This window comes from Dromaius novaehollandiae, chromosome 2 (genome assembly GCF_036370855.1).
Source record: "Dromaius novaehollandiae isolate bDroNov1 chromosome 2, bDroNov1.hap1, whole genome shotgun sequence".
Classification (NCBI taxonomy): domain Eukaryota; kingdom Metazoa; phylum Chordata; class Aves; order Casuariiformes; family Dromaiidae; genus Dromaius; species Dromaius novaehollandiae.
This window is the reverse complement of record NC_088099.1, coordinates 13,767,544-13,784,792: the sequence shown is the minus strand read 5'-3', so window position 1 is coordinate 13,784,792 and position 17,249 is coordinate 13,767,544. Positions and strand designations below refer to the sequence as shown.

Here is a 17,249-nt window from a genome sequence, read left to right as displayed (position 1 = left end):
GGCATTAGAACAAAAATGATTATGAGAGTTGCCTGAAGGGATAGTGGACACTCAGACTTCATAATGAGAGATTTCCAAGTTTAAGGATAATGAAGAGAAAACATGAAGGAAGTTATTTGAAAAGACAAGTGAACAAAGTGAATCACTGGCTGAATGTAGGCTGAAGACAAAAGTGCAATAAAAAGGTTGGCAAATGCTCTGTGTCAGCACTGTGGAGAAGAGATTCTCTTGATGTGGTGAAAGGAAGCCTGTGTTGAGATGTTTACATTTTAAACATTACATACTTACACAAAGTCAGTTTCATTCTTAAGCTCAGCCACGGGTTGGAAAACAAGGTTGCGTCTACGCATTCCCAGCAAACAAACTGAGTCATCAGTATTGGCAAATACTTTTCCTAAAAAGAGTGAATAATTCCGTATGTATTTTGTTCATACTTGTTTGGGCAAATGTCCCATTTTTATAATTAAAGTGAATAGGGAGCTTATAGTAGTTAACAGTAAAATATCAATTAGTACTTTAATAGGGTTAGGACAACTTCACTTTCTTAATTTTATTTTTGTGGTTAAAGAATGAAAATGCAGTGTAATTAATCAATGATAAGACTGAATTTTAACATCCAGTTTTAAATTAGATTTCTTTTAGTATAGTAAAATTCTTTTGCAAAAATTCCCAAAGAAGACATATTACCTTCTTCTGTCTCCCATGTAGCCACCATGAAACAAAAAGGAAGAACAGATGTAACTATATAACCATCAATTGCTGCATGCATGAAAAACTGCAATTATACTAGCATTTTATTAAAAAAGGGGGGGGTGACAAGACAACAGCTATATAGAGCATCGACCTTGCTTGAGAAGAAATTTTCTTACAGCTGGAAGTAGAGCAAGATACTGCTGAATAAGAGGGAAAGAAGTATGTTGACTAACAAACTAATATACTTTTATATATTTATGGAGTCTTCCTTAAATACAGTAGAGTAGGCTTACATAGTGATAGTTAACCAAAGACTAACAAGAGATAGCACTAAATATTTTTGCACCTTTTCGGTATGTTTCTTTCAGTTTTTTGGAGATCCACTGCATAGCTTTTGCAGAAATTTTTGTCCCAAAGTTTCTATCAAATGGCGAAGGTGCACCACCCTGTGTAAATATATAACTGTGGGTTAGTTTAATTATCATGCCCAGTATCCATGTCATCTCCTTTTATCAGTCGTCTTTGATCTTGGCCTGCGCTACCTCTTACTTCCTCTCTGACACTTAGGAAAAAAAAAAAGGGGGGGGGGGAAGGGTAGAAATCCCTACAAACCAAGCTAAAACATTTAAAACTTTAAGTGCTCTTGGAATTCTCATTGAATCAATAGGATTTTACACTTAGAGAAATGGAAGGCTGTGTTCTTCCCTTTCTTCCACTTGCCCTGGGTGCTGACTATAAAGCACTGCTTAGCTATCACATTGCCATAGGGCAACCTGGTTTCAGCAAAACAGGAAACTGTTGAAGGAGAAGGTGTCAGAATGAGCATAAGAAATGTAAGTAAGTGTTGAGTGTAATCTAGGAAGTCCGGAAAGCATAGCTCTTCTTGCAGCTGGAATGAGGAAGGCTGGAGTGCTGTATATGAACTTAAATTGAAGCAACCAGGCTAGGACTTCTTAGATTAATAATTGCACTTTTTTATGGCAGCTTTCATTCCAAGTATTAGAGCAGCAACTTTACATAGCTCTGAGAACAAAAGTGATTTTAAAAAAAACCCTGTATATATTATATAAAGTATGGCTTTTGTGTCCATTTTCTTTGTTGCAGATGAGACTGAAACAGTATGTGAAACAGTTCCACATGGTTCCAAACAGAAAACTGTTGAATCAAGGCTGGTCTTGACCTTTACATAGCTTATTTTTAAACAGAAAGTGCCAAACTTTATGTTGAGCAATCTAAAAATAAACTAGAATAAGTGAATTTGAATTTGAAATGATTTTCACTCTTAGCACTTGAGAAATTTGGCTCAACATATACTCCTGACTCCACTTCAGTCTTAGTGGTTAATGTAACCAAATCAGAAATTCACTGCTTGCCCATTAACAAGCAGTAAGTACAGTGAGATAAAGAGAGGGAGGGTACAAAGACCACAAGGAGAAGCTTTTAGAAGGGCAAAGATGATCACAGTGAAAATAATAAGCTAACTTCTCTCTTCTAGCATCTGCATTCCATCTGCATGTATTTTATTAACCAAATTTCATCTCTTCCAGCATTCATAAGCTAGATATGTTACTGATGGTCAGATAGGTGTGTTCTATGAATGCATTACAATAATAATAATAAAATAGCTGTAGTATTTATTAAGAAAGTCTCATTGTTTATTAATATATAGGGGGGAGGAATAAAAATGAAAATCATGAAGAATCTAAGATGTTTTTTCCTGTTTTTTTAAGAGGGGATTGCAATAAAATTTAATGCTAACAAATACTTGTGAGTTACCTACAAACAAAAATCCACGTACTTCTTTCTTTTTCCATCCTGAGTCAGACTTGCTTGAAATTCTTGAAAAGCATGTGCTCTTTGTGCATATTGAGTTAAAAATGACCTTGAAATTACAGACAAGCTTACCTGCTGCATGTGGCCTAATACATTTTTTCGGCAGTCAAAAACTCCTTTTCCTTCTTCAGAATACAGCTGATAAATGAAGTCAGTTGTATAATTCTCATTGGAGTTCTCATTTCTGTAACAATTCAGGCCAGATACAGTTAAATTAATTATAAAGTAGTGGATGTCTTTACAGCTGCTACAATAAACATCTTCCCATTTTCTTGATACCAGTGGTCAACACTCAACAGTTACATCACATAGGTTTGTTTTCGTGTAACGTGTTCACACTTTAGTTTTCAAGTCTGTATTACTTTTACTACAATGACATTACTGGCAGGTCAGCTGGAATCCATTGTTGTATAGGATAGTGAAAAATGCCATTTTATGTCTGACAAGGTCATTATACAGAGGGAAAAATGCATAAAACCAGAAGTTAAATACATCCAATGTCATCACTTTGTCCTTTATAAAATGGGCATAATGAATACTATCTTCTGCTGTCTCTTGTCAGATATTTCTTCACCCTAATCACGTAACTAGATGCTCTCAATTTCTCAGCCCTGTAAAAAGCTAGCAGAATCTCAACATACATAATGATTTCCTCATACAATTCAATGTGGATTTCATTTTTCATCACTTCACTACATGGCAGACTGAAAATAAATGTTCATGAAAGAGAGTGTGAAGCTGCAGACTTACTCAGACTGCCTAAGGAAAAGGTATAATTTATAAGCATGCTAACCAACATGTTTTAAAGGTTCTGATTTCTTTGAAATGTGTTTTATCCTGTGATATCTGGCAAAATGCGAGTAGGACTTTTATCATAAGGGCTATGGTACATGCATGCATGTGCATAACTTTACGCTATCCTTAGGAAAAGGAGCTATGGTAAAAGACAAAGCCGATGAGAAAATAGGCTGAAAAATATCTACTATTAGAGCACATGTATTTACATAAGAATAATGAAGTTTTTGGACTTCAGATTCCAGACAGCTCCCTGACTTGCCTTCTGGAGCAACAGCTTTATTAACAATCTCATGCTAAGGGAATAATCAAGGTATATATACTTTGAAGTGTTTTCACAAGAGGCCAAACAACTTACTTGCCTAGAAAAGCTCAGCATCACTTTTGCAATCTGTTAAACCTACATTTGCTTACCTCAGCACTAGACCACGCTGAATACTGGTTTTCATTTTTTCAGTCAAGTGTTCCACGTTAGCCTAGAAGCAACAAGAACATTTTTAACAAAACTCATGCAGAACTCTTTAAAAATAACTGTAATGAGCCAATATTGCCTTATCCTGAAAACTTCTGTAAAGGGTTCCACATCAAGTATTATGTGCAAATTCAAAGAAGCAACTGATTTTCGGAAATCCAGGATAATTTATTCTGTGCAGCTATTCATCTTGGATTAAAACTAACTTCTTCCTCCACATCATCCATAACTGATTTTAATGACCACATATTGTTTTTCTGCATGCTATACTGGAGTTGGATAACTCCGATATACATTGAAATATAAAAAATACTATAGAAGATCATATTCTGCTCTTACTCCCAGTACTTATAATACTTTTGCTATGGATAGGGTAAGGTATTGCTGTGTTGGCACATGTTCATATGACATAAAGAGTGCATGCCACTGAGAAAGGAGTGGTGAGAAATTACAATTCATCTCACACATCATCTTCTTTCAGGAAATCTGTATCTGTTTAGCCTTGTATTTTGTCCATGACAGCAACTAGAACCAACTACCTCAGAAGTGTAAAAAAGCCCCACAGCAGACAAGTTTTGCATCTGCTTAGATTCTATGCAAAGTCATGTCCTAATCTGTAATCATTAAAGCCTGAGATTTTAATAACCCTTCCAAACCTGCTTTGAATAATTCTGCTATCAAAGTCAGTATCTATTCCACCTCAGATTCCGCTAAAATCCTGACCTGAATACCCTTCTGTGAGAATGAGCTGAGGCACAACCACAGTGAAAAAGGTATTTCTTTTTATCCTATTTTGTTTTTCTTTTAAATCTGCTCAGCTCTGTTCATTTACATGTAACTTGAGTTTCAAACAGATGAATACAAATGTAACAATTGACATAACAGTGTTTAGATACAATAATTTTGCCAGTTAACTGAACACGATGCAGAGATTAACTGGGTAGATCTTCCTCAGTATAGTAGGATTCAAAAACTGGCATTGTATGAATGTGAAACTCTGAGAAGTGCAGCTTTTAGCTACATTCTAAAATATCTTTTTTGTAACATTAACCATCTACTTAAAATATATAGCGTACTATATATGCATAGTAGTTTTAGAATCTACTTAAAAATTAGGAAAATATTTCTAATGTCACATACCTGGAGCTCTCGAATATCAAACTGTTCTTCAAAGATATAAGCAGCATCAGCTCCTGCTGCAAGGGCCCCCATATTGGCCAGGTAACCACAGTAACCACCCATGGTCTCAATGATGAATACACGACGCTTAGTGCCACTGGCTGACTGTTTGATGCGATCACATGTCTGATTGAAAACAGGATATTCAATAATTAAATATATATGTATTTCTTGTGTCATACAATTACATCTCACATTTTGGTAATACAGTTCAGAAATTTATAAAAAATATATTTTTAAAATTCCAAGAAATCATAACTCATTTAACTACCATAATTATCACCAGAGAAAGTATTTCTTATGAATTATACATGCAGCACCACAGCCAAAAGAAAATGCTTTACTAGTATCAAACCATGTTTGTTTCCTGCAAATACTAAAATAATAATTAATCTCATTTTTGCCTTTTACAATTTAAAAGTAATGATAGTTTTCTAACAGAGATATAGCTAGACATATTAGAGCTTTTCAGCATTTCAATCGGCATTTGCTTTAACTCTATGCATTACTGAAAATTTTATTTTTTCTTACTATTTTTTTTTTGAATTTCACTGCATTCTCAACTATGCTTAACAGTAAAAAATTCTTAAACTTAAATCTTGGGCATGTATTGCCCTATGGTTTACTTTCTAATAACTATATCCACACAAGTATCATTCTCTCAAGCACTACTGCAGCTACTTTTTTTTGTTTGTTTTTGTTTATAGATAGATACTTACTTACTATAAGGCTGAATTCTCCACTTGCATCTTACCCAGACCAGCATAAAAAACATTCTCTGCAAAGAGGTCTATGTTTACACAGCACCAGTTAACACCAATATTTACTAGAGCTGCCTAAGAGACTTAGAAAAGAGGAACAGAGGAAACCTTCAATGTAGTAGGACCCAGAAAATTATATTACTAAGTATCTTCGAGTTTAAATAACCAAAAAGCTCCTGATAAACTGAAATGAAAATATTTCTACAGCAACCTTTCAAGGTTCTGTTGAACTTGTCAGACAGACAATGCATCTTCCTTTCATGAAGTGAGTAAGGGAGAAAGAGATTATTTCCCTCTTTTTCTCCAGAATAAACAGAAATTCTACTGGGTTTAGACATGAGAAGAATTTTTCAAAACTAATGTACTGTTCCCCACACTAGTTCTGTTTAATAGAAATTAAAGAAATGGAACAATCTGTAAAGTTTGTCATCTTGAAACTTGAATTATGACAGCATTAAAAAAATCCCCATACCTTACTCATTTTCTGAATAACTACAGATCCTGTAATGTTTGAGGCATTTTTGCCTACCTTTCCATGACAGATTTTTATAACCAGAACCAACATTCACACAACTGAATATAGGACTTCAAGCTGAAATTAAGATTGCAAGCAATACTGTCTTCGGAAATATATCCAAAAGATCGCAGAACAAATACATTCATTTGATACATGAGAGAACTTAAAATAATAAAAAATAAGAATTTCTAGCATTATAATGTTTAATATATTCAAGCACTAAAAATGACACTTAAAAATGACAAAAATGCATTTACTTGGGTCCAACTACCAAAAGATACATGTAGTTTCATTTATGCGTTTTACATATATACATATATGTGCACAATTCACATGACTGCATCCACAATATGGATTAACATGTTCTGTTGCTCTGCCCAGGAAACATCTCCACAGCAAACTATGTCACAAAAGGCTAGATTGAACTTCATCTGTTCTTCAAAATGACACATTCTTTCTACCTGTCTTGGGTTTTATAGTGTCCTCAAGCTCTACTTTCCTCTTCCAGGAGTGACTCCCTGAGAATTATTGCAGAATACTGGTATTTGTTTTATGATAAACAGTAACACACCTATAAAAATCCCTATTACTTTTACTAGGACTTGGCACTGCTCCAGTTTTAACTCTTTTAAAACAAGCTGCCTGAAACTGGATGCTACTATGTGCTTAGATTATGATATAAAAATTCTTTGCTTTAGATACTGAATAAATAAATATATATGCCAAGATTTCCTTCATTTGAGAGACCTAAACATTGGCAATCTCCAAGCTTTGTAAAAATAAGACCCTTTTAAAACAGCTCAAATTGAGCACCTAGAAATCCTGGTACCATAAGTCACCAGCATCTGTTTAAGGACTAGACGAAGCTGCAGATTATTTAATATGCCTGTAATCAGAGCATCATATCATCTTCTTCGTTTCCATTTGTGGTATGCATCCCTTTCTTTCTTTTCCCTCTCCTTCCCATCTCTCTTCTCCCCCTTTTCTTCTCAGAACCCTAGCAAACAGAGTAGAATGGTTTGGGACTGCTAGGAAGCTGGATGCTGTTTCCAGAGTTGGGCTGGGATTGATAGGCTTTTGCCGAGATGAAGGGCAGAATCAATGGTTCCCGAGTTATCATGCTATACTGCAACAGAGGGTGGAGAGAGGAATTTTGATGGGGTTTGGGATAAATTAAAAGGATATTCCCCCCAAACACACTCCCTCCACTAACAGCATACTCAGACACCAAACAAGCTCAAACAACATGGAGTTGTTTTCATATTACTGACCTTAGGGCTTTTTTTTTTTAAGAAGGATTTCTATTATTAACTATAAGGGAGAGATGCAGTCTTCTGTCTACTGTTCTTCCTCTCCCAGCATGATTGTGACAAAAACACTCAAATACAAAAATGACACTGATTAATTTCAAAGAATCTTAGGCAGTAAAATAGCAGATTCAACATAAGGTTTTCTTATTCAAACAGCAGCTTGGTGAAAAACCTACAGGATGAGATTATAGGACTCAAGATACAGGAAATATTAGATCTATGTGGAATCTTTTCTAGTTTTAATATCTATAGGGTTTTTGTTTTTTTATGATTAGTGGTAGTCATCTGCAGCCTAGTAGCAACATGTTTGTGTTCATCTATATGCCTACAATATACCACCTTTAAAAATTCAAACTATACTATTTAGTTTCAACTTATCTAAACTTTACAGTACCAATTACCACAAAGGCAAGTCGAGATATCACGTACTAAAAACAAAAGTAAATGCCTGTACAAAAAAAAAAAAAAAAAAAAAAAAAAAAAAAAAAAGTCTTCCATGTTTTTACTGTATTGATTTATGGATTCTTATTGCCATTACTTTATCTTGTCTCAGCGTTGTCTCCTTGCATCTTACTATTTTCATAGGACAGTTAGAATTTCACAGCATTACTTCTACTAGTTGTGATGAAAAAGGTTTTTTGCTTTTCACAGGATTTCTTGCTTTAGAAGAGCTGTCAGTAAAGGTAACCTATGTGTAAATACACATAGATTGTCTTTAGTGGCAGTTCTGCTATATCGGTCCATACAAAGATGGGTTTTGTGCAGTCATGCACAAAATTAAACTCCTATTAAACTTCATGCTTCAGAGAAAATAAAAGTTGGATTCTGGAGACACTAAAACACCTGAATCACTGTGCTCACGTAGGCAACAGAAGATTATTTCTGGTCCTATCATCAATTTAGGAAAGAAATATTTACAGGATCATTTATAGCATTAAGCTATTTTCATGGAAAAAAAGTATAAAAGTAGAAATTCTTAATTCATGGTTATGGGAACAGCTTTCAAGAAGCTGAGGCTATAATGATAAAGACTGCTGCTGTTAGAAGACAGTAGCAGTCCTTTGCAGCTTGTCTATATACTACTGGCTTTTGTGAAACCTTGCAGTGAGTTGGATCAGGTAACTGATTTGGATTTCAAATTATTCTCTTTTATTTTTCTCCTCCCCCTTGTCCTCTTCTGTCTCCTAAATAAGTTTTCCCTCCTTCCAGCTCCACAAAATATGTTCTGACAATTTTTCTGATGGACTTAAGAAATCAGTTATATCCAAATGTGGAAAATAACACCCTTAGAGAAGATTACAGACTACAACACCAGATTCAATGGTAAAATGGTGCTACCTGCAAGCAGAATTGATACAGGCAGTGTAACTTAACAGAAGAACGATGTTTGTATACCTTTTAAACTTGCCTTCTATGAAAAAAATGGCTGCAGCCATTTGTTTGACTGCTCTTCTCATGAAGAGACCGCATTCAAAATAAAACTTGGCTTTGTAATTAAGTCCTGACCAAGTCTGTTTCTTTCTTGTTTTTTCAATTCATATCCTACTCCATAGGCTGGACAGGCCAAACTTCAAAAGTTTTAGACGTGCAGGCAAGGTGACTTAAAGCACTTTTTGGAATTCAATTGCTGGTTGAGTCATCATATGAACTGAGCCAGCTTCCTTGAAAATCTGATATTCAAACCTCCTCCAAATTTATTCTATTTTTAGGCTAAACAAAACATCCTTACTTTAATGAATTTAAATAGATAAAACCATTTATTTATTTTTTTTAGTAGAGCATTACTAAAAGCTGTACAAACTGCAATTAAAGTAATAAAACTGTGAAATAAGAGGACATAGCAATACGTGTACAACCACTTTCTTTTCTTTTCTTGTATTTTAATAGGTGAATCTCTGTTAAAGGCTTCTAGTGGTATCATTCATATTGCTTAGAACATAACATTTGCAAATAAGTAAGAGGAAGACATAGTGAAGTGGTAAAAGTACTTGCATCCTGTGTATAACTGCATTGCTGCTATTTACCCCTTCTATGTCTTGGTGAAATCAAGGTGTTTTGAGATGGACGTATGGTATTTATTTCCCTAAAGACAAAAATGAAGTGAGAGCTACCTTTCTGTAATGCATCTCTCACTGATGAGGCCATGAGGTGTTCTGATACAGCTCTCTCTTAATCACTTAATGAAGCTTTCTCACTCTATATAAATAAATAATTCTGTATCAGAGCAGGAAAGCAAATCTGCCTTTCTCAGTGCCCTGACTCTGAAATCAGACTCTTTGTTGGCCAATTACTTTTTGTAATTCTTTGTATGAATGGAAGTTTAGGAAAAATCCCAAAGCTGATTGCATAGTGGAGGGGTTTACTCCTTTGTTTGCACTAGACCTCAACAGGAGGGTAGATAATTTACAGCTCACAAAGCAGTTGTAGCTGAGGGGAAAAAAAGTTATGGAAGACTAAAACTAGAGGACTGGGCTTGTTGTGACTGAAATGGAAGACTTCATTCACAGCAAGTTCTGGCCCTAAATTGTTTACAGGCCTCAGTGACAGACTTCAATGCTTATACTACACTCCCATTTATATACATTTAATACACATTAAGACTAATGCAGTCTATGGAATTATTCATGTGTTTAGTGTTAGCCAAAGACTTAAAATGCTCTGCTACCCTGGGAGCTCAGCCATTAGCCCATTCAGTAAATGTGGCATTTATAAAACATGTGTTTTCTTCTTTCATTGAATAATGCTAAGGAACTACTTATAATAAACAGTTTAAATAAAAAGCAAAATCAAAACAAGCAAAATCTTTTATTCTCAGTAACAGCAAATGCCCTAAGTCCTGGATAACAAAACAGAGCCCCGAAGTATAAACATCCAACATAATTTTAATTAGGTTAATCTTTAATCAGTCTAAAACTGTGTGTCTGTTTGTCTGTTTGTGTCTCTGTGTCTGTTTGTGTGTCTCTCTCTCTCTCTCTGTCTCTCTCTCTCTCTGTCTCTCTCTCTCTCTGTCTCTCTCTCTCTCTGTCTCTCTCTCTCTCTGTCTCTGTGTGAATATATACATAAAACATCAAAATTCCGGTGACAGTGAATTAATTATTTTAGAAAACTAGACATTTCAAAGTCTTTACATATCCTGAAGTTACATATTTTATTGGCTTAATTTTTAAAAGATACACGGTCTTACCTCCACGATAGCATTCAGGGCAGTGTCAGCACCAATACTAAAGTCTGTGCCTGGCACATTGTTGCTAATTGTAGCAGGCAACACACAGATCGGTACACAAAACTCCTCAAAGCAGGAACGTGCCTCATGTAATTGCAGACAACTTTCATAGGCCTGAAGCAGTGGTACAAGTATTAGCAATACATTCCTTGTCTTTGGATTGTTCTGCTAATGACTCTTTGCATGTGATGGGAAATTTGGCTGTCCATTGGCCCAAATGAGTAAAATTAGTGAGATTCCCAGGGAGAGGGAAGAAGAGATCCTGCACATCCCACAACAGTGCACTAGGGTTGCATTGGTGCAATACTCTTTGAAGAAATGCAAAAGATTAGTCCAGGTTAATACATAGTGAATATGAAGTGTGCACAGCATACAGATCTGAAGCAGTTGAGCAGAAACAGCAGAAAGGTAGTTTGAAAGTCATTCTACAAAAAGCCACTTAAAGAACAGAGTTTGACACATGCTAAGGAGTTGAGAAAGATGTTAACTACCTACATCTAACAACTACAGTCTGAAGGAAATGCTTAGAGACATACTACTATAAGGAAAGCTGCTTTTTAGAAAACTATGTTATCCTATAAGGTCAAGACATATCTACTTCCATTCAGATTAAAAAAAGAAAAAAAAAGTTACTCTATGACTTTGAAGATTTTATAAACAGCACATATCTACTCCTATGCCCATAAATTGGATTTATGCCCAGAACCACCCAAGAATCTCACATGTGCATATGGATGATTTAAAGTTTGCAAGTACATTTTAAAGATTGAGAAAAGTAGCTACAGATTTTTGAGAGGATTCCAAACACTACAAAATAAATGCAGTATGTGAAGTGGATTAGATGTTCCTAACAGATGTTAAAATACTACATAAGGGTTAAAATTGTACAGCTTGTTTTAAGTCAATAAGTGTGTTTTACTTATAGTATTCCAATTCTTCCAAATATAAACTAATTTTTACCAACTGTCATGATAGGAAGTTTGAAAAATTACCACATATGTAATGACTCTCCACGAGAAAGTCTAATCACACAGTATATTCCCTTTTTGTCAATCTCTTTCTCCCAGAAAAGACTGATGTTCACAGAAGTCCAACCTCCTCAATTTGTCAAAACAATTTAGAAAAGCAAATTATTGCAGATCAAATGACTACTTCCTCACACAAATATCTATAACCAATAGAGAAAGATGTAGAGAGTTCTGCTTATGTTTTTTTCTGGGAAAGCAGATCCCATTCAGTGAGAAAACAGGCCATACAGAGGTAGGTGACCAAGCTGAGTTTCAAAATTCTGAAGTCTACCACCACTTAGGTATTCTGGAAATGTAATTTTCAAATAAACACAATGCTAGGATGCATTTCCAATTTAAAGTCTGAAACAGAATCTAGAAGGCTTCTGTCAGACCTGTAGCTCTGAGAGGCAGAGTAGCCAGAAAAGAGCCAAAAGGCATTTTTCTTTTTGTTCATCCAAAAAGCTTCATTGAGAAGCAGCAATCACCCAGCCCAACGCAGCTCAGTCAGGCTGCTTGAATTTATTACTATTAAAAGTGTACTGAGTCATTGTGGTTTGGTAAAACTGCAAGCTTTCCTGGAGATCTGCAAAACACTTAGGAGTTTCTCAGAAAAGTTTTATACTGAGGTCTTAGTGAAATAGAGTTGAAGGGAGATTTAGAGCAATAACCAATACAGTTAGTCTGCAGTGTAAGATATGTTTTCCTTGCATTAAATATTACCATTTCATTTGATGCAAGTGATTTTAGCAAACATATCCAAAGATTATACCTTCACCCAGCATAAGCATTAGATGATTATATGCAAAATCTTCACATCACTGCAGCAAAACAGGAAAAACACTTTCAATGAAGGGTAGATTTAACAATTACAAAGGACAAGGAATCCATAAGTGGTTTTAAAAATTGCTTTTTTTTTTCCTGAAGGTTGCATTAATATCATGAAAAGATACTGTATCATGTTAATAATATGGATTAATTTTTTCACACTCTTTTATTATATTATTATTAATAAAGGTATTGGTATAACCAAAAAGGCACTGTAAAAATCCCTGCAGTCAAGCACACACTGTGTGTTGTTAACTTCATGTTGATCTGAGTGTGAACTGCCATTGAAAGGGATGGATTAACTGCCCTAGCCCCACACCTAGCTGTCACAAAAACTGAACTGGATGAAAGTTTAACTAGTTGGTTAGTTTTTCTGGATTAATTTTGAACCAGTTCAGAACACCAGTCCAGATTAGTGTGTAGTCATGTGTGCTAGTACCAGCACTAGGAGGTTACAGGACAGTGGGAACTTTCAAGGGAACTGTATGGAGACTGCATTAAGGCAATCTAACCGTAGCTTCCTTTGCTCCTCAGCGAGAAAGGGTCTTCTTGTGGCTCTCTGACTCTTTAGTTGTCAAGCTAGTTGATCAACCTGCACCCTTCCCTCTGAGGAAGGGAAAAGGCAGACTGTCAAAAGCACATATTTGGGAGTCTTAGCTTCTTCTTTTCTTCAGTTCTCCCCCTGCCCCCATCTCCAGCTGACACATTTTCTTTTTATTTTCCCCCTTTACTTCTGCATCTCCTAAATTAAACTCATTCTTCCATACCTTGTTCTGGTTTACTCTTCTGTCAGCATCTTCTAACCCATCAGTAGGGCTTTTTTTTTTTCCAATTAAATTTTCATCCATTCTCTTACCATGTTCTGTAGCTGAAAGAGTCTAATTTTTTCATACATTCTACTTAATTACAGAGTAGGTTTCTGGTTTTGTTTTTAGCTCCACCAGTGTAAAATGTATTGCTCAACCTTCTTTCTGACGAAGGTTTGCATTAAATAAGCCAGCTTTCATTTAGGAAAAATTTCTAGCCTTCATGGTTATGTAAGAAAAAAGAAAAGACAAAACACTTCTTTTGTGTCACATTCTGCAGGTCTAGCTGAAATAATACTGTTCTATGTTTCTCTAGATTAGCAACATGAAGTTGAGAATATTCTAATTTTTGTTATATTATTTTATTGATGCTTCTTTACACAGAAGTCAATTTCATGTTCTTATCCTGCATTTCTGAATAATGTTATGTCAGCCTAGACATAAAAGCCCTAAGTATATCTATTTCTAATATTGATACCTTCAGCTTTCCCCGGGTATTTTATATTGTGCAATTTTCATTGACAACTGTTTGCAATGACATTCTGAAAACTGAACCAGCATAATGTAAATTTAAAACACTATTTGAAAGACAAATCAAATTCTACTCTAACTTATTTGAAACCTACACTTCAAAATACAAATGCAAAATGGAAAATTTCAGGATAGTCAGAATCAGTCATAAAATCTACATTTAGTCATTAACGAAAGTATTATCCATAATCTATTATCAGGGCAAAGCATGTTCTCACTTGATCTGTAATTCAGAAGCTCTGTATTTATGTAACTATTTACAGATCATATACTATCTTTGCTGATTCCAAGCTAAGTACTATATCTATCTAAATGGAGCACGGTAACACATTGTATTTGCAAATATGACTCAGTCTCAAGATACCATTTATATGCTTGGACAAGTTGCAAACAGCCTAACGCTGAGAAGTGTCTAGTAATGCCAAACTCTAAACAAGGCCTCATTGCCCAAGAGGAAAGCATATACTTACCTTCCTGAAAGTTGTCAAGAACATGAATACAGAAGTAAGAACAGTACCACAGCAAAACTGTGACAATGTGATGACATTTTGGTGTTTATAAGAGGTGATAATCTGATAAATAATCAGACTGAAAACTATGGCAAATTATTCCTATTGACAACACTAGGCGAATAAAAATACTATAAGCTAAATATGATGGACATTCACATCCACTTGCTACTTCTGTTTACCACAAGTCAGTTATATGACTTGTATTGAGGCTATCAGTCACGTTTAATAGAGGGCAGTATCACTACTGCCTGATCTGAATATATGACATAGGAGTGAAAGGATCCATTTTTCATTATCAGTTTGAATAGAACATGTGCGAAGAACCAAAGAGAAGATTACACACGAATATTTCCACAACAAGAAAGTCTTTCCACCCCTGCTGCTCGACCCCCCAAGAGAGTAAATCTTAATCTTCCATTGGTTTGAATCTAAATCTTGTAAAGCCATTACATTTCATATTTATTTCAGAGAAAAATCTGGGCAAAATAAAATGTAAGAACAATACAAAAGTTTTTATTAGTAAATATTATCAGACAGAAAACTGTTCAACTACCATATTAAAAAGGAGATACTGACAGCTTGCTATCTAATGAAGTCAGAGGGTATCTAGAAACCTTTTAAGTATAAAGCAAAACACAACAGCAAAAAAAAAAAAAGTCTACATTATTTTTGTTCTACATGAAATAGCCTATAAAAAGAAGCCAGTTAGATAAACACACAAAGCTTATGTAGAAGAGAAGAAAAGCAGGTGTTATGCACAATCATTTTTATTTACTCACCTTAATTTGTGATCAATCATTTTGGAGAGATATTTTTATTTACCAGAACTGGAAACAAGGTCAATTTCTATAACTTAAATTGTGTATTAAAAAAGAATACCTTCAAGAAAAGTTTTAGTTAGCTTATAGTCTTCTACAAAACAACGGTGTTAGGGAAACTGGAATTTCATAACTCAAGGTTTATTATACTGAAGGTAAATATTTTTGTGTTGGTAACATAAACAAATGCAACAGGTGCAAAAATTACATTAGTGCTCTTGAAGTTGATAGGATTTGAGGAATCTTTCAAACGGTTAGAGTGACATAAGAACTGATGTTTCATTTTCAAAAGCAATGGGAAATTCTGTTCCCTCTCTGCATGAGCATCATGCTTATTGTTTTTCATCTCTTAGAATGTAGGTCAAAATGTATTATGCAGGAGAAAAAAAAAAGCTGCCCTACATTCTGGCTCCAACATGACTGGTGACAAAAATTGGGAAGTGGAACATGCACTTTCCTAACACAGTAATTCAGTAAGCATGCTCTAGAGGAAGAAATGAAGTTATTTCATAACTAAAAATGAAAATTCTATTTCAAAGGGGAATGCTTTATTAGACTTCTTACTATTTATTAGTAAAATGCTCTATTATACTCCACAAGCGTATCTGCAATATGTGTATGTGCCTACAGATCATGCTTCTTTCAAACTTTTCTTTTTAGTATAACATTACTGTGATTACATCATGGACCATACTTAGTCAGAATATATGGAAATAGAATTGTTCCTCTTCACACAAGTACAACGAATTGCTGTTTCTTAAGCAATTCAGATAACTGCAAATGTACACGACAAAAATAAGTTTCATTTTGCATGGCAGTCAACAATGCTACCTCTTCCCAAGTGAGGTTAGTATTAATTGATCTGTTTTTAATTTACATTATGTTACTGGATATTTTTAGTACTTCATAACGTCTCAATTTTTTTGTTAAAACTGTTTGTTTTATTAGCAGAGCACAGCTATTTCTTATTATTAGAGAAACTGTAACATAAATAATGATCTCTTCCTGAACAGAGGAATGTTAACTCAGTGTTTGTTACAGCTAGGTGTACTAATATTTTATATAATAAGGATTTATTTTTTTCTTCTGTAGTGCACAAAATTATCATCAAGTCTTAGCTTTAGGTTCCTTTCCTCCATATACAGTACATGTATGTCATCCTAATTAGTAGTTTACAAATCCAAAAGCATTAAGGAACGAAAATTAGGAATAAATTGTTGCAATTTCAGAGGAAATCTAATAGAAGCTACTGAGACCACAAGACTTCTCTTTTTAATGGGTATCATGAAAGTGGCTGTACCAAGTAACTGCATTATTCTCCAGATTATATTTCCAAGTTCTGGTCTATAAAAATACCCAGTTTTAGCCAATTTAGTCAGTTTTAACCAGAACTGCTTTGTTAATAAGTGCACACACCAGAATAGACTTACATCAGTTATAGTGTTCAGAGCAGTATCTGCACCAATGCTGAAATCTGAACCCGGTACATTGTTGGATACAGTTGCAGGAACCATAACCATTGGAACACAGAATTCGTCATATTTCTCTCGGGCCGCTGACAATTCCAAAAGTCCAAGGTATGCCTGTTGGGCACGGGCATTGGGTGAAAAATTAGGATGAATAAAATAAGGGCAAGGTTGGAATGATAAAATGGGAAGGGCCACAGGGGGAGCCATTTCTACCACAGCACACTTCAGCAAGTCAAAGCATTAACGAACTGCTAAAAATCTAACACACACACAAAAGGCATTAAAAACAGATATAACTTTAAAAACAAACAATAAATAGAACTTTCATTTGCAAGGGAGTACATAATTTAGACATAACCAAGTGTTTTGTACAGCACAAAAATATAATGCAAACTAGTTCCCCAATCTTCAGGTACTGTTTCTTTCCTTTTAAAAATCTTACTACTACTGAATTAGGGCCATACCTAAAAAGGTGGGTGGGGAAAGAAGGCGGTG

The 17,249-nt window shown here is 34.9% G+C and overlaps 1 protein-coding gene across 4 annotated transcripts in view; it reads right to left on the bottom strand.

The window, feature by feature from the left end:
- Positions 1 to 17,249, bottom strand: part of PFKP (phosphofructokinase, platelet) — a 47,904-nt gene that overhangs the window by 781 nt on the left and 29,874 nt on the right. For 3 of the 4 annotated variants that reach the window (XM_064505777.1, XM_064505780.1, XM_064505779.1), the window contains 6 exons: positions 16,716 to 16,868; positions 4,934 to 5,098; positions 3,736 to 3,797; positions 2,599 to 2,710; positions 1,040 to 1,139; positions 289 to 394 (listed from right to left, as the gene is read on the bottom strand). In XM_064505777.1, coding sequence (XP_064361847.1) covers positions 289 to 394; positions 1,040 to 1,139; positions 2,599 to 2,710; positions 3,736 to 3,797; positions 4,934 to 5,098; positions 16,716 to 16,868 — 698 coding nt within the window. Of the gene's footprint in view, positions 1 to 288; positions 395 to 1,039; positions 1,140 to 2,598; positions 2,711 to 3,735; positions 3,798 to 4,933; positions 5,099 to 10,744; positions 10,898 to 16,715; positions 16,869 to 17,249 lie in introns of all 4 variants that reach the window. The other variant, XM_064505778.1, reaches the window with a different exon arrangement.